The following is a 22351-nucleotide window of genomic DNA, read 5'->3' on the forward strand; positions in this document are numbered from 1 at the left end:
ACTTCTTTCCTAAGATTTCTAACTCCAGAGTTGTCTCTTTTTGTGATTTCTTTATTGTTTCAACTTCCCTTTTTAGGTCCTAGATGGTTTTACTCAATTCCTTCATCTGTTTGTTTGTGTTTTCCTGCAATTTCTTAAGGGATTTTTGAGTTTGCTCTTTAAGTACTTCTACTTGTTTACTTGTGATCTCCTTTAATTCTTTATGTGATTTTTTGGTTCCTCTTTAAGGGCTTGTACCTCTTTACCTGTATTTTCCTGTATTTCTTTAAGGGAGTTATTCATGTCCTTTTAAGTTCCTCTATCAACATTGTGAGATATGATTTTAGATCCAATTCTTGCTTTTCTGGTGTTTTAGGATATCCAGGACTTGCTGAGGTGGGAGTACTAGGTTCTGATGAAGCCAAGTAGTCTTGGTTTCTGTTGGTAGGATTCTTGCGTTTGCCTTTCGCCATCTCTTGGTTTTTGGTGTTAGATGTTCTTAGTGTCTCTGACTAGAGCTTGTCCGTCCCTGCTGCCCTTCAGGTCCCCTGCGACTCCTGGGGCCTGTGCCTCCCGGCTGGCTGCTCTGGTCTTAGAAACTCACTGGAGAGAAAATGGTGGATCTCACCCTGAGAGCAGGCTTTCTAAGATGGCAGGTTGAACTAAGTTACTTCTCAAACATTTCCTTCCATTCTCTGAGGTATTTCTACTACTAAAAATCAGCATACTGGGCTGGAACTTCTAAACTGAAGCATCATTCTTAACTTGATTTCATTTTTCCATCCCTATTGTTTGATTCTTTTATACTATGGCTATTATCTCAGGTCATATGCCTCAACACTTATTTCTAATACTCTGGTTAATATTATTTTGAAAAAAAATGAGCAATCATGTACCTTGTACTTGTAGTTTCCAAGAATTTTTTTTCTATCTTTGTAGAGCCCACTTGTTATTTTTACCTCACTGATAGTCCTTATGAAGTCCCTGTTTGATGTGTCAACTTACCTTCCCTAGAATTCAGTGTGCCTCTTCTTTTTCACTTACAATACAATGTTTTGTTTATCTTTGTTTCTTTTATGTCTGTGTTCTACAGCTTTAACCTCATTTGGTACCACTCATATTTAACAGTAAAGAATGGAGTTTCACATTATATTGACTTTTGTGTATGATCTGAGTAGTAATGCGCTAAAATATTTTAGGGTTTTGGAAAAGCAGGCATTGTGAATTATCAGATTTTACTTTAAAAAGGGAGATTTGGGATCACAAATAAAAATTAAAATAAGGATATGATTTTTTTTTTTGAGCCTCAGAATCACTCTAGTCCCCTACCTAAACCTACTGCTCATGTACTGGTGCTGTAGTCAGAACCAGCCATATTTACACAGCACCTTGGCACCAACACTAGAACAAGATTTTGTTTTGTTTTCCTTTTTTCTACTAGGATTCCTTTTATTATGTTTCAACCATCCAACTCTCTAACTGTGGTGGTTTAAATGGGAATTGCCCCCACAGACTCGGGTGATTGAATGCTTGACTCAAAGGGAGTTGCATTTTTAGAAGACATGGCCTTATTGAAGTAGGTGTGGCTTTGTTGGAGGAAGTGTGACACTGTTAGGGTAGGCTTTGTAGTCTCCTATGTTCGAGTTATGCCCAGTGTGGCACACACATCTCCTTTTGTTTGCTACCTGAAGATCAAGATGTAGAACTCTCAGCTCCTCCAGTACCATGTCTGCCTATATGCTGCCATGTTCATCACTATGATAATGGATTAAATCTCTGAAACTCTAAGCCAGCCCCAATGAAATGTTTTCCTTCATAAGAGTTGCCTTGGTCATGGTGTGTCTCTTCACAGCCATAAAACCCAAACTAAGACACCAACTTCTGTTAAAATCCATCATCTACAGTGATTATCCTAATGTCATATTTCTAGTTTTCTGATATTCCTAAAATATCAATATATAAGAAGCCATCTATTACATATGCTGCAAAACTGAATATAAGCATTTATAGGAATCAAAACAAGAATTCTCAGTTTTGTCACAACAGAACTAAGAACTTTGATTACATACATATATTACATATAAAAATCACAGAATAACTAAAAAGAGATCATTTAAAATTACCTAAATGAGACTAACTAGTTAGAGAATTATTAAGTCCTCTTTTACCAAGAACTAAAGAAAGAAAAGTTATGGGACAGAGAGGCAAGAGAGAAGAGAGGAGAAAGAATCCTGAGAGAGTCCGGCTAAGCACACACCTGACGACGGATGGTAGGAAGTACTGGTGGTTCCACTGGTCATGGTTTCTGGGTCTTTATTTGCAGAAGATGGAGCATTTAAATTTTGATTGTTGCATAGATTGCCATTCAATGTTTGAAAGACGGTTGTTAAATCTTCTTGACTAAGAATGAACTGTTAAAAACAAAGTAAGACTTGACAAAAAGAAAATACACACACAAAAGAGAGAAGATTTGCTTTAAAGAATTTCTGTGTATGGGTGTTTTGTTTGTGCAACACATACATGTCTACTTCTGGCAGAGGGCAGAAGAGGAGGGCATCGGGTCCCCTACACTTAGAGTTACAATAACTACTAATCTGCCATGTGGGTGCTGGGAATTTCTAGGTCCTCTGGAAGAGTAGCCAGCCAGTTCTCTTAACACTGAGGTATCTCTTCTGACCCCAAGATTTGCTCTCCCTTCCTGAATGTACAGAAGAGAAATATACACTGGTTTTCCATAAACAATTTTTTAAGGTTCTAAAGATTTTTACTGACTGAATATCTGGCCTTCTGCAGAACAAGTGGTAACTAGTAGTTTATAAAATATAGATTTTTATCAATTCCAATAAACTATTTTTATGGATGTACTATATAACTCAGTCATTTTAAAATTTTTAAAGTGAGCTTTCACCTTTATGCACCCATCTAACCACTTTAGATTTTGATTAGGAGGCACATTATTGTAAAAATAGGGAAAAAATGAATATGTTTATGTAATGGAAAATAAAGTTTATAGCATGATTTATATGAATTATTTTGTTTTTCACAAAAGTCCTATATATAAAGAGCACAATCCTGATTTTATAAGAAGCTGTAGATAAATGAGTAAGACACTTAACTTTACAAATAACTAGGAAGTAATTCAACAAGTTAAGTTTAAATTCTCTGTTCTGTAACTAGCATCAAGCCAACAGCAAAGCCCTATCTCAAGTGGCAGGACAGATAACTGCGTGTCATGTTCACTTTGTCATAATAAGTACTTAGATAATGTTTTCAAACATTACTCAAAATGTTTCTATAAAGGTTATTTTTTGTAAAGGTTAAGTTAATGTTTAATTCCAAAAAGAATGAGTAAACTCCATTATCCTCCACAGTGTAAGCGGGCTTTATTTAATCATCTGAGGTGTCTTGGTCACTGTTCTATTGCTGCGAGGTGACATTCTGACCAAGGCAACTCTTACAAAAGAAAAAATTTAATTGGAGGCTTATGTACAGTTTCACAAGTTTAGCCCATTATCATCATGGCACATTTATCCCCATCACAATCATACACACAAGAGAGTGAAACTTCCATGTTGCTGTTCATCACCAAATGAAGTCAGGACTGGAACTCAAGCAGGTCAGGAAGCAGGAGCTGATGCAGAGGCCATGGAGGGATGTTCCTTACTGGCTTGCTTTTTTTTGGCTTGCTCAGCCTGCTCTCTTATAGAACACAAGACTTCCAGCCCAGGGATGGCACCACCCACAAGGCCCTCCCCTCCTGATCACTAATTGAGAAAATGCCCCACAGCTGCATTTTATGGAGGCACTTCCCCAACTGAAACTCCCTTCTCTGTGATAACTCCAGCCTGTGTCAAGTTGACACACAAAACCAGCCAGTACAATATCTATCAAATAAATTTCCTTCGTGTAACTTATTATAAATTATAACTTTTAATTGTCCATTGTTTGAATATGTGTGTGATAATTATATGTACATGTAAGCTCATGTGTACATGTATACACAGAAGACTAAAGTTGATGTTAGGTGTCATCTCAATTGTTCCCTTCTTTATTTATTGAGGTTAGGGTCTCACTCATTTGAACTCAGAACTTGCCAATCAGATAGCCAGTTTGCTCCCCAAGAGTCCGGTCTCTACCTACTTAGTGCTGAGATTACAGGTAGCTACAGTACTTGCCCAGTTTCATTTTACATGAGGGATTAGAATTCAGTTCTCACAATAAACACCACTAGTGGTTCACCCACTTCTTTACTTCCTTGCTATAAATTAAATATTTTAGACCACCTTCACCAACAACCTGGTTCAGGGTGGTAAGTCTCATGAAGACAGAGACATCATAGTATTTCTGTCAATGTGTCTTTAATATCTAGCATCAATGTTAGCACAGAGCAGGCACTCAAATATCTGACTGAGAAAGAACAGAGAACATTAAATGAATTCTAGTTTATAAGCTACTATTTTAATTCTAACCAACTAGATTATTCTTAAAATCTAGCAAAGAAATGTATGTTTCCAAGAAAATACTATTTAAACCTAATAGAAATCAAGAGCAGTGAAAACATTACCTCCATGGGTTTTAGCTGAGCTTTTATATTAAAACAAGGAACTTCCTTGTACCAGTCCCAGGATAAGTTCCGTTCAACAATCACTTCCAAGTTTAAAGGTAGTAGCAGGTCCAGCACTTCCTGGTATGCATCGTTCATAAACTGAGACCTATTGGAAAATACAAACTGTTTTATATACATTCAGGAAGAAAAACATAGAGGATGATTAATTTTAAAGTATTGTTCTTTATTAAATAAGAGACACTGGCAATTTTTGTGTAGAAAAAGATACAATTACATATCAAAATGAGATGTCCCATCTCACTAGAAACATAAGTGACTTTCTCTAAATTGTTACATATCACAGGACAGTAAGACTTAAAAATAGGATTTTACAGAGAAAATCCTTAGTGGTCAAAACCACTAAGTTGTGTAAAATTACCTCTATAAATTCAGTAAACAAAATCAAAAGATCTTATTAAAACGCATTTTATATTAATATACATGTAGCAGAACACCATACTACTTTATAAGAAACAAAGTTGCATCTTATGAAATCTCTCTCTCTCTCTCTCTCTCTGTGGATGAAAACAGTAGAAGATGTACAGCTCCACACAAAGATGCACCATGGGTCACTCCAGGTGGTGTTATAGCAAAACCGAATTCCATTAAGGACATTGTCATTCTACAGAAGTTTCCTTGGGACGTTGTGACAATAATAGTTACTCAACAAAAATGTTATATTTTAATTACCTTCAAATCTTTAAACTAGGGTAAGACATGACTTCAATTATACCTACAAGCTCACCCTTGAAAACATGGGCATAATTAGGGGTCTCTCACAGTATCTAGTATGAAGCCATTAGAAGGGAAGGAAAAAAGGGGGAGCAGGATCATGCAGTGGAAGGGACAGAAGAGAAGTACAGAGCCAGGAAATTGAATAAAAATATGTACCAGTGTGGGATGAGGAACTGTGGGTAGCCACTAGAAAATCCCAGACTCCACGGAAGTAAGAGACTCCCAGGACCCAATGGTGATGACTTTAGCCGAAATACCCCCCAAAAGGGGAGATGAAACCTGTAAAGACCACTTCCAGTAGATAGGCATGGCCCTCAGTTGAGGGATGGGGCCACCCATCCATCTCAAAATTTTTAACCCAAAAATGTTCCTGTCCAAAGGAAAGACAGGGACAAAAAATGGAACAGAGACTGAAGGAAAGGTAATGCAGAGACCACAAAATCTAGAGATTCATCCCATCTGCAGACAACAAACAGACAGGAGCCTGGTATGGCTGTTTCCTGAGAGGATCTACCAGAACCTAACGAATACAGATGCAGATACTCACAGCCAACCATCTGACTGAGTCCTAGGACCCAATGGAAGAGCTAAGGGAAAGACTGAAGGGGATAAAGGGGATTGCAACTCCATAGGAAGAACATTATCAAATAACTGGACCACCCAGAGCTCCAGGAGACTAAACCACCAACCAAAGAAAGATCCATGGCTACAGATACATATATAGCAGAGGATTGCCTTATCTGGCATCGAAGGGAGGGGAGGCCCTTGGTCTTGTGGAGGTTTGATGCCCCAGTATAGGGGGATGCTAGAGCAGTAGTAAGGTAGGAGTGTGTGAGTGGGTGAGTGGGCAGAGGAGCACCCTCATAGTGGCAAAGGGAAAGGGGGAGAGAAGGGGGGAGGGATTGGGAAGGTTGTAGAGGGTTAACAGAGAAGGGGGATATTATTTGAAATGTAAGTGAATAAAATGATTAAAAAATTTAAATTTCATTTTCTTCTTTTTTAAATATTTATTTTTGTATGCATTTTATGTAAAAGAGTGCTCTGTCTTCATGAACACCAGAAGAGGGCATCAGATCCACTTACAGATGGTTGTAAGCCACAATGTGATTGCTGAGAATAGAACTCAGAACCTATAGAAGAACAGTTAGTGCTCTTATTGGCTGAGCCATCTGCCCAGCTCCTAAATTACTTTTAATTATTTGATTGCTATGAGGGAGAAGACATAAGTCTTTGTAAAGGTCAGAAGATGACAGATGGTTCTCTCCATCCACTATGCAGGTACCAGTCAAGTCTTCAGGCTGGGAGGCAAGAGCCTTTACTTGCTAAGCCATTTCACTGGCCTTGTCCTGGTTCACTTCTGGGGGTTCTTCTTAAGCAAAAGTTTTTTTCATTCTACTGTACTTTAATTTCTAGGATTCATTTATACATATGAATAGAAAAAGTCTTACATGACTTGACAACTAAACATTGCTTATAGGCACATGGCATGGCAGTGCCAAGTCAACATTTTTGACATCAACAAGTATGATACATACTTAAAATAATCCCATTCACAAATGAATAGCAGAGACTGAAACCAAGTGATTTTTTTTAAGTGTATAGTTTTATGGGGCATGAAAAATCTTTCATTTGAAACAAAAATTATATAACAAAATGGTTTTAAGACAAAAAAGAGAAAGAGCTTCACATAATATTTAATCTAAGTTATGTGAATATTTTTCTTTCTTTTACTAGTTATTTTATTTGTTTACATTTCAAATGTTGTCCCCCTTCCCAGTTTCCCCTCTGCAAACTCCCATCCCACATCCCTGCCTTTATCGGGGTGCTTCTCCCACCCACCCACACACTCCCACCTCACTGCCCTAGCATCCCCTGTGCTGGGGCACCAAGCCTCCACAGGAGCTCCCGTTGATGCCATATCTGCACTCCTCATCTCTCTTTCCTATATGTTTCGGTCTAAAATCTTTTTATTTAATATTACTTATTCCAAAGGCTTCAAGAATTCATATCTAAGAGTTTTAAAAAGATCTTTCTTTTAATATCCAGAATATACAATCAATTGTCTAGGCATTTTGATCTCTCCATTTATTTATTTCTAAGTTATTCTGTCCCTTACATAAACCAGTATTGCCAGTGTACTCTTCTTGTTTTTTTGTTCTGTCTTTTCTCACTGAAATGTATTATCAAAAATAGAAATTCTGAGCATTATGCCTAAAGAGAATTTTCATGACTCCTTTACTCTACTCCCTACATCCACTTAATAATAAGTTACTATTAAGTCTACTTTTAAATTTCCTACAACTGGTAAGGTTCTTTATCTACAAAGGAGTGTGTCAACTGTAATTCTTCTGTTAAAGTAGTCATAGTTACCAAATTATTTCCCTACCACTTACTTTTATCTCCTTTTGACTACTTTTCCATGATCCTTTTTACACTATATGTACCTTAGCAATCCAATAAAGTAGGCACTATTTATTGATCATTGCTATTATACTTTGTCCTACCCATTCATACATTGAGAGGTGAACTAATACTTAAACATTCAACTGATATAAGCATTCCAGTTATTTCTGACTAATGAGATGAGCTGGATTCACATTTCTTCTTGAAACACATTCTTCCAAAATGGTTGAAAAATCACTGGGGTTGGGTATAGGGTAGTAACCCTATGACTTTCCTCAGTTTACAATTGCTTTTACATAAGTTACAAACAGTTAAGAGAGGGTTAAGCCAGGACAAAACCAGCAGAACCTCATGAGAATTTAGAGGGACCAAGGAAGCCGGGGAGGAACTAAATTTCTGGAAGCTTGGCTTACATTGAAAAAAGCAATCAATCTTAGTTTCCAACTAAAGAAACTTAGATAAAGAAAAAGTGGTGAATATAACATAATGAAAGAAAAAATGAGGTAAAACAGAAGCCTTGAAGTCATAAAATTAATGTGTTTATGTTGATTCTGATCAGCAAAAGGATATAACAAAAATAGGGAATAAAAGAGAAAACATCATAAATATTTTCTTCATTATCTAAGGAGCTGTTTTCAAGTATTTCTAGGTTGTCTTTTGAAAGGCTATAATTGATCTAGCTAGAAGACATCACACACACAAAAATCACACAGTATAGTTACAGTAAAATAAGAAAAGGATTGTTTTCTTTTACACGAATACATTGTGAAAAGCTTACCTGTACAGTCTCATTTTACTCAACTTTATTGTTATCAAATCAATTACAGGTGGGATAGTACTCTGGGTCTCTGTTACGGTAACAAATATATTTTTCATTGTAATTAATCCAAAATCAGCAACAAAAACATTCTGAGACACTGGAGACTGTGGAATGAGCACGACTGGAGCCTTGATGTTAACATCCAACGCAAACCTAGAACTCCTTTGAGCCAGTTGCTTTACACCATCAGCAGCCATCTCTGCAGCTTGGACAGTTGCTTCAGCCAAGGCATCTTTAACTGCTTGAAAATTATTTATAAATGCCTAGAAAGGTGACAGAATGATATTAATCATATCATATTTAATAAAACATTAGTTATAAATTATATTAACTGTAATTATACTTCTATAAAGCAAATAAATAAGTAGAAAGCATATATAGTTATAAAATATAAATCTAGTCACAAGAACAATGTCAAAAGGGATATTTGAATGTTCAATAGTATTACTTCCTTATGGTATACTTTCTCTAAGAACTAATCACTTCTTACAGTTCACTCATGTTTGCAGTTTAGATTTAAGAGTCTATGAAGTATTTAAGAACTCTCAGGACTGGTTAAGTGGTTCACTGTGTAGAAGTGTCTATTCCCAGTTGAACACCCAAGTTTAGTCTCCAGGGTGATCATGAAGGAAGGCCAAAAACTGACAACTGGGACTCAGAAAACTAGAAATTGTACACCAAAGGAAAAAAGCAACTGAGTGAAGATAAAGGTCCATAGAATACGAAAGAATCTTTGCCAGACATATATCCAATAAAGGATTATTTATCCAGAGTATATAAAGAATTTTAAAAAAAAGTGCCAAGACAAAACCCTCAACAATCAAGACTCAAAAGATCCATGAGACATATATCTCTAAACAAAAAGATCTCAAAACAAAAAATATCTTACACAGTGTTCAATGCCTTTATCAACTACGAAAATTCAAATTACATCACCTTTACCCAGTTGGAAAGGCTAAGATAAAAGAAAACAACTAAAAACAAATGCTGGTGAAGATGAGGGAAAAGGGAGTCCCTATTCACACCTATGAGGGTAGAGGTTGAATCCTCAGCACCCACAAAGAAAGTCAGGCAGGTGTGGTACCCTCTCATCTCAGCAGTTAGAAAGAGTGTGGAGGGGATGCACAGACTAAGCTAGGTAAATCAGCAAGCTGAATGAGACTCTGCTCTAATATATAAGGTAGAGAGCACACACACACAACAATAACAAAAACAACAAAAGAGACTAGAAATTGGTATAATACCAGGAAAATTAAATAGCTGACAGCAAGGGTACAATAGCAATGGAAAAAACTTATAAAAAGCAGAACTAAAGAACTCAGAAGTTCTATGGAAAAATCATTTCAAGATTCAATTTTATTTTTCAAAACTATGATATCTATAAAATGAAATAATCTCGAATCCAAAGTATAATTTTCTTAATTTCTTAATGGTGACCTTATGTATATGTGGCATATAGATTTTTTGAACTGGAAGTTAGAAAATGCAAATGTTTACATTTATAATTTAAACAAAAAGTTCAATTAAAGTATACCATATTATATATATGTGTGTATGTTTACATATTTTTATATAGTACACTATACATTAGTATGTTAACCAATTAACTAAATTATTTGTCAAAATATTATATAAAAGAAGTACTAAACATTTTGGTTGTTATAGTATGTAAAAATTCTTTTAAATATGTACATATATATATTTGCACAAATCTTCCTAGCTTGGTCTCTATTCTATTTTGGACTTCTTTTAATCAAATGTGATCTTTTCACCTGAAAATACTATAAAATTTTTCTATGATGTATTTTTGTACAAGGAAAAAGCAAATATGAAGGAATATCCTTTGTTAATTTATTTTTAATTTGTAAAATATATTATTATTAGGTCAGACATGATGAAATATACATTAATTCTCAGCACTTGGGAGGCAAAGGCAGGTGGGTCTGTTACGTTCCAGGTCAGCCTGGTCTATTCTCTAAGTTCCATGCCAGCTAGGGACATATCTTTAAAAAAAAATTTTATATATATATATATATACATATATATATATATATATATATATGTATATATATATATATACACACACAAACACACATATATATGTATATATATATGTGTGTAAATATACATTACATGTATACATGTGTGTTTATGTACATAATCTAAAATTTTACTGCATGTATAATTTTTAAGATGGGTCTTCATCTATTTTAAAACGTAACAATATATTTCTAGAAAAAATAATTTATTAAAATACATACCAATATAGAATATAGGAATTTTGTGATGAACACTACTTCAATGCAACCAACAGTTAAATAAACTCGAACGTCAACCACACTCATATCTGTGTATGCACAGCCAGCAGTTGCATTCATATAAGAAATCATCTTGAAGCTGAAAACTTCTTTTCCAGTGATATAAAGAGCCTTAAGGAGATAAGAACCCCAAATGTTACAATCAATATTTGAAGTAACAAACCCCAAGACAAAAATGAGATGAAGCAAAATAATAAAATATTCTACTATTTGGAAAATCTTCCAGGAATTTGAGAAAATACAAATGAGACAACAATTGTAAATGCTTTATTATAATTAGTACCAAAACATGTTTTCTGTTGTCTTGTGTTTTTAACGGAGGAGAAGAGACCCTCTGTATCTCTCTTGGATTTTCTGCTTTGCACTGCATACATCACAAAACACCTTTAGTTAACATTCAAAGCTGAGACACACCACAGGCACAGGTTCCCTGTACTCAGGCTCTCATTTCTCTACATCTGAGACTTTCAATCTTTTTTATTTCATATGCTTCATTGGAATATCTAAGATTTAAACTTCTCATTCTTCATTGATTGGTTAAGAACTGTTTTAATTACTAAAAAAGAATTGTTTGGGGTGGCTTAAAATTTCCAGCTTAAAATGTAGGAGACAAGAAACTATGATTTTTAAAATCTGGAACAGAACATTAAGCTTATAGTTTTCTTGACTCTTAAATTCTAAATGCAATAACCAGGGGTTGAAAAGCACCAGGAAAAGCAACCACAGAACAGTAATTCTCAAGAAAACAAAGTATGAGCAATTTTGGAAGGCAGAAGGAAGAAACGCAAGAAAGAAAGTCAGGCTTCAGATGTGATGCACAAAACTAGACTGAAGACCATTTCACGCCCTAAAAAGAACAAACAGCCAAAGAATTATTATAATTTTCTCAATGCTATTAGAAATATGGGATAACAAGATAACAAAGTATGCTATCATCTAAGAAAAATCAGGAGAGACGAGTCCAAGATTCCAAGAGTCAGGGATGGCAAATACTGTGAGTTAAGTAAAAACAATTCAGCTAAAGCATGAAGGTTGAGGGAACACCAATGTGGGACACAAAGTCCCTGGGAAACTAAAACATAGTACCTCCTCCCTAGCCGGGACTTTGTTGGTCTCTGTTGGGAATACATAAGGAAAAACTAAGGGAAATTAGGGCTTAACTTGGAACAGTTACTGAAAAAGTGAAAACACTTCCATCCATCACACTCAAGGCCCAAAACACTGGGCTATCAAGACAGCTCAGGGGTTATCAGCACCGACCACTCTTCTAAAGGACTGGGGTTCAATTTCCAGCACCCACATAGTAGTTCAAAACAACTTTTATCTCCAGTTCCACAGGATCCAACAACCTTTTTTGGCCTCCACGGACACCAGACACGAACATGGTACACCAAAAGACACACAGACAGATGACAAAATACCCACACACATAAAAATAAATGAACGAATTATTTTATAAGGCCCAAAGCATGGGTTTGGGGATGAGAGAGAGAGGGAGGGAGGGATGGGAGAAAGATACCTTAGACATTAGTGAGGACAAGCTTTCAGTTTGTCTGTAGGGGTGGAAAATCAACTCACTGGGGAAAGATCACAACTATGGGCTAGGTAACCAAGAAAGCCAGCTGAGTAACAGCATTTCCTTTCCTCTATGTAGCCCTGGCTTGTCTGGCACCTGCTACTTAAAACACATGGCTCAACTCACAGAGATTGGCCTGCTCTGTCTCCAGATTGCTGGAATTAAAGGTGCACCACTGTATCTAGTCTAAGGACTTCACCACTGCTTTACACTCCTGCCACTGTCTATTCTGCCTACAGTGGAGACTACATTGCTGTGATTCTGCTCTGTGCTAACATTTTTGACATTCCCTCTACTCTTATTCCATAGGAAGTTGTCTTTTCACATGTTTAGCTCTTTCTTTAATAATGAAGGTTGTTGTCCCATATTCCCGAAGCGTGCAAACTTGATTTTTAGTATTGAGGTTGGTAGATAAGGGGTGTGTTAGTTACTTTTCTTGTTATTGTGACTTAGTTGTCTCCCTAGAGCCTACTGAGTTAGATCACTAGAAACACTGCTGACTGGCTTGTTCATCATGGTTATGCTGCCTCCAAGTTTCCTGCTTGAGTTCCAACCTTGGCTCCCTTGGTGATAGATTATAATCTTGGAATTGTAAGATAAAGTAAGTCCTATCTTCCCCAAGTTATTTTTCTTAACATAATGGTTTATTGTAGGAACAGAAAAAGTAACTAGAACAAGACACAGTCTAAAATAAAGACCCAGAACACCTGGGACTCACATCCAGGCTGACAGATGAAACATTACCAGCTGAATGACCTCAATAGTGCTTTTTTTTTTTTTATGTGCTTCAATTTTTGTAGTCTTGAAACTAGAAAATAATATTCAGATGTGAATGGAATTTATGATAATTATTTAAATTAAAAGTAGTTATCAATTATAGTAGCATGTGTTCTCATGCTAATTGTGGCTACTCAAAACACCTTTTTGCAGTGTCCAGCACTTAGGCTAAATGAAACCTGCCCCCAGTTGGCTCTAATTGTGAAATAAAGTTGTCAACGGCCAATGGCTGGACAGGGAAAGAGAGGCAGAACTTTTAGATTTCTTGGACAAGGCACAAAGGGAAGAAGGAGGAGAAGAATCACCATGATGGGAAGCAGAGAGATCGGACTTAAAAGGCAGCCAACATGTAAGAATCCAGGAAAGTGGCCCAAAGAGCCACTCCCCCGATTGGGTCTGGGACAGCAGAAATAAAATATAGATTTAGTAAGCATTAATTCAGAAATACCAAAGGGAAGTATATGATAGCTACAGGGAGGTTTGAAAGTAACCAACCATTGAGCTAGTTAAGGCTATTAAATATATAGGTTGCGTGTGCATGTCTTTCATTCGTGAATCCAGAGCTCTTGGGCAGTTGCAGAGCCATTTATGTACCTGCTGGGAGCTCAGAGTGGATTAATAATTTATTGTTATAATCAAGTAGCAGTAGCAGTTTATAATGTAGAAAGAAGGTAAAATCAATCCTAGGCTTAACCATACACATTTTTTGCAGGCACACCAAACATTTAAAAAAGAAATCAACACAAATTTCACATGTATTTGTGGTAGAAAGTAGCTGACATAAATTAACCCTTCTAAAGAATTTTATTCAGAAAGAGACAGAATTTGATGGTCATGGGCAACCATGATCATGCCCAGAAACAGGACAACAAGAAGGATCATTACAGAAATAGCTATTGTGGATCGCATGATAGGATCCCAAAGGAAAAAAAAGCAACAATTTCCCAAGACTAAAGGGAAATAACAACTTCTAGTGAGGTGTGTGGGTGTACAAGGAGAGGCATTCCATGCGACCTAGGCAAAGTACAAGGAGCCCGGTAGAAATTAGATACAAGTGAAGTATTTCAAAGTTGCTTTCAGTTCAGGTGTCAAAAGGTTGAGGCTGAAGTTTCTTACAGTTACAGCAAGCAAGTGCTTTTTAATTGTTTGGACTAAGTAAGAGATTACCAGGGGAGTGGTCCACTGTGGTCCAGAAAAGACTAATTGTTCACCTAATTTTATGAAGCCATAATTAACCTGATAACAAATGGAGAAACACACACACACAAAAAAAAACAAACATTTGCATTTTTTACCCAGATTAACAGGCACTAAAAACTAATTTTTAAAAACTTGTAATTTCTGGGGGCTGGAGAGATGGCTCAGCAGTTAAGAGCATGGACTGCTCTTCCAGAGGTCCTGAGTTTAATTCCCAGAAACCACATGGTGGCTCATAACCATCTGTTACAGGATCTGATGCCCTCTGCTGGAGGGTCTGAAGACATCAACAGTGTACTCACATACATTAGGTAAATAGCTTTTAAAAAACCAACTAACCAACCAAACAAACAAACAAAAACTTCACAATTTCCAAGATGTCCTCTATATAAAAAGAAAAGAAAAACTAGCATCAAGATGTTTTATTTCAGTACAATATCAGGTAGTGAATAAGAAGTGTTTTTTGTCTTTACCGATAACTAGAGTACTATACAACAATTAACTTGTAAATGAAGAATGTTGTCCCAGTACACAATGACTTGATCTGAAAGTTAAAATCTGTAACAATAATGAGTTTAGATTAACAATAAAACCCCAACCCAGAGGACAATAGTGTATGGTTAACACAAAATGACCACAAAACTTAATACAGGACAAAAGAACTTCTGCTTCTTTGGTGACTCAATGGAGTAGTTCATTTGAAAAACTACCTACACTGGAATCCAAGGAACATTAAAAGAAAACACACACTGGAGCAAGAAGACAGGAGAAAGAGACTTTCCAATCTGTGCTGCTTTTATCTTGTATTTTAATCTTGTATATATTTTAAAAGAAAGTTAACATAATTCATTTCTCGGCTAGAACTCATTTGTGTTACTGTCTATATGTCTTTTAGTAGATAATTTAATTTCTGTGAGCATAACTTTCTAGAAAAATTAAAATGCATGATCTATTCTTCACTGTCCTATATTTACTATAAATCTTAAAGTAAAAGAGATAGAAAAGCTAATGACTTTGAAGAGTTTCTTATTCTTTATTTCTATAAGTCATACATGTTTTGAGACTCTTGAGCTAAATTACTCTTTATTAATATATATAGTATATATAAGTGTGTGTATATATACATATATAAACAAGTATAATTTTTTGTCTCACATAAAAGTCGAGTTGGTGACTATATCACTAATGATGACATAAGTGGAGAGATGGATTAGCAGTTAAGAGTACTTACTGCACTTCCAGAAGGCCTAAGTTCAGTTCCCAGCACCCAGATGGTGGCTTACATGTGTCTGTAATGCCAATTCCAGGGGATTCATGACCCTCGTCTGGCTTTGGTGGGCACAAGATATATATGCAGTATAAACCCCATTATGCATAAAACACTGTTAATATCTACATGCAGTATATATATATATACACATTAATATAAATAATATATATACATTATATATAATATATTATAAATAATATATTATATATACATTAACTATAGTTAATATCTATATATACTATATATATATACATATATACATAAAAGCAAAACATTGACACATATAAAAAAATGAGTAAATAGGCACAAAGAGATCTGGTCTCCCAGGAGTGCTGACACACTTAATATCACTGCTGAGACTATCACTACTGTTGCAATACCTAGCCCAAGTGGGACCTGCACAGAGTCCATGGCACACAAGAATCACAGAGCAGACTGGGACAGGATCCTTCCAGTTTCCATCTGGGACCAAAGTGGACCCTATGCCACAGCTCTCTGCACTCAAATCCTGCCTGGAGATAACTGGTCTCTCAGGAGTGCTGACATACCTAAAATCACAGGCTCACAGGCTCACAGGAGGGACAAGCTACAGTCAGAGACATCAAGACCAGCTAACACCAGAGATAACCACATGGCAAAAGGCAAGTGCAAGGACATAAGCAATAGAAACCAAGGCTACTTGGCATCATCAGAACCGAGTTCTGCCACCACAGCCCTGGATGCCACAACACAACGTAAAATCAAGATTTTAATTTAAAATCTCATGATGATGATAGAGGACTTTAAGAAAGACAAAAATAACTCCATTAAATAAATACAGGAGAACACAGGTAAGCAGGTAGAAGCCCTTAAAGAGTAAACACATAAGTCCCTTAAAGAAATACAGGAGAACAAAAACAGGTGAAGGAATTGAACAAAAACCATCCAAGATCTAAAAATGGAAATAAAAACAATAAAGAAATCACAAAGGGAAATAACCCTAGAGATAGAAAACCTAGGAAAGAGATCAGGAGTCATAGATGCAAGCATCACCAACAGAATACAAGAGATAGAAGAGAGAATCTCAGGCTTAGAAGTTACCATAGAAGATACTGACACAAAAGTCAAAGAAACTCCAAAAAGCAAAAGGCTCCTAACTCAAAAGATTCAAGAAATAGAGGAAACAATGAAAAGACCAAACTTAAGAATGATAGGAATAGAAGAGAGTAAAGATTCTCAAACTAAAGGGCCAGGAAACACCTTCACCAAAATTATAAAAGAAAATTTCCCTAACCTAAAGAAAGAGATGCCCATAAACATACAAGAAGCCTACAAAACACCAAACAGATGGAACCAGAAAAGAAATTACTCCCACCACATAATAAGTAAAACACCAAATGCATAGAACAAAGAAAGAATATTGAAAGTGGTAAGGGAAAAAAGTGAAGTAACCTATAAAGGGAGACCCATCAGAATTCTCAACAGAGACTCTAAAAGTCAGAAGATCTTGGGCAGAATCATACAGACCCTAAGAGAACAAAAATGCTAGCTAGCATAGGCTACTATACCCAACAAAACTCTCAATTAGCATAGAGGGAGAAACCAAGATTCCATAAAAAAAATGAATTTAAACAGTATCTTTCAACCGATCCATCTCTACAGAGGATAATAAAAGAAAAACACAAGGAGGGAAACTATATGCCCCCCAAAAGCAAGGAACTAATCTCACAACAACCCCAAAAGAAAAGAACCACACAAGCATAATTTCACCTCTAACAACAGAAATAAGAGGAAGCCACAATCATGGATCTTCAATATCTTTCAACATCAATGGACTCAATTCCCTAATAAAAAGACCGAGACTAAAGGCTCAATACATAAACATGATACAGTACTTTGCTGCATATAGGAAACACACCTCAATGACAAAGACAGACAGACACTACCTCAAAGTAAAGAGACACAGAGGCAGTATCCAAATTAACAAAATCAGAAATGAAAATGGAGACATAACAACAGAAACTAAAGAAATTCAAACAATTATCAAATCCTACTACAAAAGCTTATACTCAACAAATCTGGAAAATGTAAATGAAATGTATGGTTTTCTAGACAGAAACCAGGTCCCAAAGTAAAATCTGAATCAGATAAACCATCTAAACAGTCCCATAACCCCTAAGGAAATAGAGGCAGTCGTTAAAAGTCTCCCTACTAAAAAAATCCTCAGGACCAGATGGTTTTAGTGCAGAATTCTATCAGATCTTCAAAGAACATCTAATATCAACATTTCTCAAAGTATTTCATAAAAGAGAAATAGAAGGAACACTACCCAATACATTCGATGAAGCCACAGTTACACTTATATGAACACTCAATAAAATTCTTGCAAATCGAATCCAAGAACACATCAAAACGAACATTCACCATGATCAAGTAGGCTTCATCCTAGGGATGCAGGGATGGTTCAATATATGGAAATCCATCAACATAATCCACCATATAATCAAACTCAAAGAGAAAAACATTATCATTTCATTAGACACTTAAAAAGCCTTTACAAAATACAACTCCCCTTCATGTAAAAGGATTTGAGAGATCAGAATTCAAGGTCCATACCTAAATATAATAAAAGCAATTTACAGCAAGCCAATAGCCAACATCAAACTAAATGGAGAGAAACTTGAAGCAATCCCACTAAAATCAGGGACAAGACAAGGCTACCCACTCACTCCCTATCTATTCAATATAGTATTAGAAGTTCTAGCCAGAGCAGTTAGGCAACAAAAGGAGATCGAAGGGATACAAAGTAGAAAGGAAGAAATCAAATTATCACTATTTGCTGATGATATGATAGTATACTTAAGTGACCCCAAAAACTCCACCAGATGATTTCTAAACCTGATAAACAACTTCAGCAAAGTGGTTGGATATAAATTCACTCAAACAAATCAGTAGCTTTCCTCTACTCAAAGGAAAAACAGGCTGATAAAGAAATTAGGGAAATAACATCCTTCACAATAGTCACAAATAATTTAATATATCTTGGCCTGACACTAACCAAGCAAGTAAAAGATCTGCACTGACAAGAAGTTCAAGTTTCTGAACAAAGAAATCCAAGAAGACCTCAGAAGATGGAAAGATCAACCATGCTCATGGATTGGCAGGATTAACATAGTCAAAATGGCCAGTTTACCATAAGCATCTACAGATTCAAGCAATCCCCATCAAATTCCAACTCAATTCTTCACAGAGATAGAAACACCAATTCTCAAATTTATCTGGAATAACAAAAAACCCAGGATAGCAAAAACCATTCTCAACAATAAAAGAACTACTTAGGGAATCACCATACCTGACCTCAAGCTATATACTACAGAGCAATAGTGATAAAAGCAGCATGGTATTGGTACTGATACAGGCAGGTAGATCAACAGAATAGAACTGAAGACCCAGAAATGAACCCACACACCTTTGGTCACTTGATCTTTGAGGAAGAAGCCAAAACCATCCAGTGGACAAAAGACAGCATTTTCAACAAGTGGTTCTGGATCAACTGGCGGTTGGCATGTACAAGAATGCAATTTGACTCATTCTTATCTCATTGTCAAGTCCAAGTGGATCAAAACCAGATAACACATAACCACATAAAACCAGATACAATGAATCTAATAGAAGTGAAAGTGGGAAACACATTGACTGCCACAGAGTAAAATTTCCTGAACAGAACAATAATAGCTTATGGTCTAAGATCAAGAATTGACAAATGGGACCTTATAAAATTGAAAAGCTTCTGTAAGGTGAAGGACACTGTCAGTAGGACAAAATGGCAACCCACAGGTTAGAGAAAGGATCTTTACCAACCCTACATCCAAAAGAGGGCTATCATCCAAAATATACAAAGAACTCAAGAAGTTAGACTCCAGAGAACCAAATAAAATGGGGTAGAGAGCTAAACAGAGAATTCTCAATTGAGGAATCTAGAATGTCTGAGAAACACTTAAAAAAATGTTCACCATCCTTAGTCATCAGGGAAACACAAATCAAAATGACCCTGAGATTCCACTTTACACCAGTCAGAATGGCTAAGATCAAAAACTCAAGTGACAGCAGATGCTGGTGAGGATGTGGATAAAGAACACTCCTCCTTTGCTGGTGGGATTTCAAGCTGTTACAACCACTCTGGAAAACAATCTAGTGGTTCCTCAGAAAATTAGAAATAGTTCTATCTGAGGACCCAACTATAGCATTCCTGGGCATATACCCAAAAGATGCTCCAACATATAACAAGGACACATTCTCCACTATGCTCATAGCAGCCTAATTTATAATAACCATGTTAGAAACAACCCACATGACCCTCAACAGAAGAATGGATACAGAATATATGGTACATTTATACAATGGAGTACCATTCAACTATTAAAAACAATGACTTCATAAAATCTGCAGGCAAATAGATGGAACTTGAAAATATCATCTTGAGTAAGGTAACTCAGTCAGAAAAAAAAAACCACACATGGTATGTATTCAGTGATAAGTGGGTATTAGCCAAAAATATGCTCAGAATACCCATGATACAACTCACAGACCATATGAAACCCCAGACAAAAGAAGACCACACCAAAGTGTGGATACTGCAGTCCTACTCAGAAGTGGGAAGAAAATAATCTAGGGAAATAGAGAGAGAGGGGAGCGAAAAGGGGAGCTGGCTCAGAAAAGGGAGGGGATGGAGAAGTACAGGGGCCCAGGAATTTGAAAGGAGGAGAGGAACAGTAAGGGGCGGGGACCTGGGGTAACCACTAGAAAGTCCCAGATGCCAGGGACCCAAAAGGTTCTTAGGACCCAACAGGAAGAACATTAGTCAAAATACCCAACAAAGGGGAGATAGAGCCTGTAGAGATTATATCCAGGGTAGGGAAATGCTAGAGTGGTAAGGTGGGAGTGGGTTATTAGGTTGGGGAGCACCCTCATAGAAGAAAGAGGCAGAAAGAAGGGAATGGGGGTTTGTGGAGGGAAAACTGGGAAGGGAGAAAACATTTGAAATATCAATAAATAAAATAACAAATTAAAAAAGAAAAAGAAATGAATAATAATATTGCTAACAGCCTAGGTCCAGTCACGAACAAAATTTTCTTTCTTGTTAAATTCTAAGTGCTCACGTCCTGACTCAAAGAGCACTGATTCGGGGTTTTCTGATCTCACACTTCAGTATTTGTCACCACTTCCTCCACACATATTCTGCTTAAATTCCTTATTATCCAATAATTACTAACAAAATAACTAGCTATCGACATTGGTTTCAAATGATTCTCTTATTTTAATAGCTATATACACTGGTAAGCATCCTTGAAAATATACTTGAAATAATTCACACCTTCTAATATCATTATGTGAGATAGTCAGTTTAGGATATTTAAAGAACAGAACATTTATTTTGGAGTGAGAAGAATTTTAGCAACACTCCTCTCCCAACCATACCAAAGGTTCTTTCTTCTAAGAACATTATTTACTTGAGAAAAATTATAACTTTAATTTTATAAATAAAAACTAAATTATATAATAAGAAAAATCACACAAATAATAAGTATCAAAGCTAATAAATCAAGTGTGCCTGAATCTAACCCCATTATGCAGAAGACACATTGGTTATATATGACAATTACTATTTAATTGATATGAACATTACATATTTAATGATGAATTAGTATTTAATAAAATCAAAATCTCACCTTTTTGTAGATAGCCATTTTATCAGAATCTAACACAATTATATTCCTGAGCTTTGCATTTATTTCAGTGGCTAAAGGCTTCACAATCATCTCAGAATCAAGCCCTAAGGGAATAAAACAATAAATAAATTGTTCTGTCCTCTTCAATTTGTTAATATTAAATATTTTTTATGAGATGGTATTACCTTCAATCTTAATTTCAGAAATGTTTTGTTTCTGATCCTGAATAAAAATCCGTAAACAAGATAATTCTGCCAAAAGCTGCAAGGTAATAATATCTTCATTCGTGGGTAGCTTTAAAGCTACAAAACAAAAACCACATTGTAACAACACAAGGAAAGGTTTAGTAATTACCAAGCTACACTTAGACGGCAGATAAAATATCACCACAAGTAATCAGATTTACAATTCAACTATAAGCAAAAATAAACGATTCCCTACTGAATTGTGAACTCTATAAAAAACAATTATCTAATGAATACAAAAAAAAAAAAAAGCAGGCTTTTTTGTCTTTGAGGAGACTAATCCTTTGAAACTGAGAGACCATACCAATGACTGAATCTTTGAGACACCATTATTATGGGAAGCAGAGGTGCTCATTATTCTAAATGATAACAGATAGAGCATCTCTAATGCAAAGTTTCAAATGCTCCAAAATCAAAGGCTTTTAGAGCATCACCAGTATACTCAAGAACATTTGGATTTTAGAGCATCCTGAATCTTAATCTGCACTCTGATTATAAAGAGACCATGATAATACTCAAATGCTGCCAGTTACCTTTTTCAAATCTAAAATATCATATGCAAAATTTAATTTTCAACTTAAATCTATTACAACATAAGCATCCTTTCTTTAGCAGTAATCAGTTTCCATTATTGAAGTTTTGTAAAATTAACTGGTACATAATGAATTGTTTTAGATTGTCTAATTAAAAGCAACACCAGAACCTAAAATTACTGTT

At 35.8% G+C, this 22351-nt stretch overlaps 1 protein-coding gene across 3 annotated transcripts in view; it reads right to left on the reverse strand.

The window, feature by feature from the left end:
• Positions 1 to 22351, reverse strand: part of Vps13a (vacuolar protein sorting 13 homolog A) — a 191877-nt gene that overhangs the window by 93105 nt on the left and 76421 nt on the right. For all 3 annotated transcript variants that reach the window (XM_031389843.1, XM_031389844.1, XM_031389845.1), the window contains exons 30-35: positions 21575 to 21691; positions 21390 to 21493; positions 10805 to 10972; positions 8502 to 8806; positions 4544 to 4691; positions 2237 to 2390 (exon numbers count right to left, since the gene is read on the reverse strand). In XM_031389843.1, coding sequence (XP_031245703.1) covers positions 2237 to 2390; positions 4544 to 4691; positions 8502 to 8806; positions 10805 to 10972; positions 21390 to 21493; positions 21575 to 21691 — 996 coding nt within the window. The remainder of the gene's footprint in view (positions 1 to 2236; positions 2391 to 4543; positions 4692 to 8501; positions 8807 to 10804; positions 10973 to 21389; positions 21494 to 21574; positions 21692 to 22351) is intronic.

Source organism: Mastomys coucha, unplaced genomic scaffold, assembly GCF_008632895.1.
Source record: "Mastomys coucha isolate ucsf_1 unplaced genomic scaffold, UCSF_Mcou_1 pScaffold21, whole genome shotgun sequence".
NCBI lineage: Eukaryota > Metazoa > Chordata > Mammalia > Rodentia > Muridae > Mastomys > Mastomys coucha.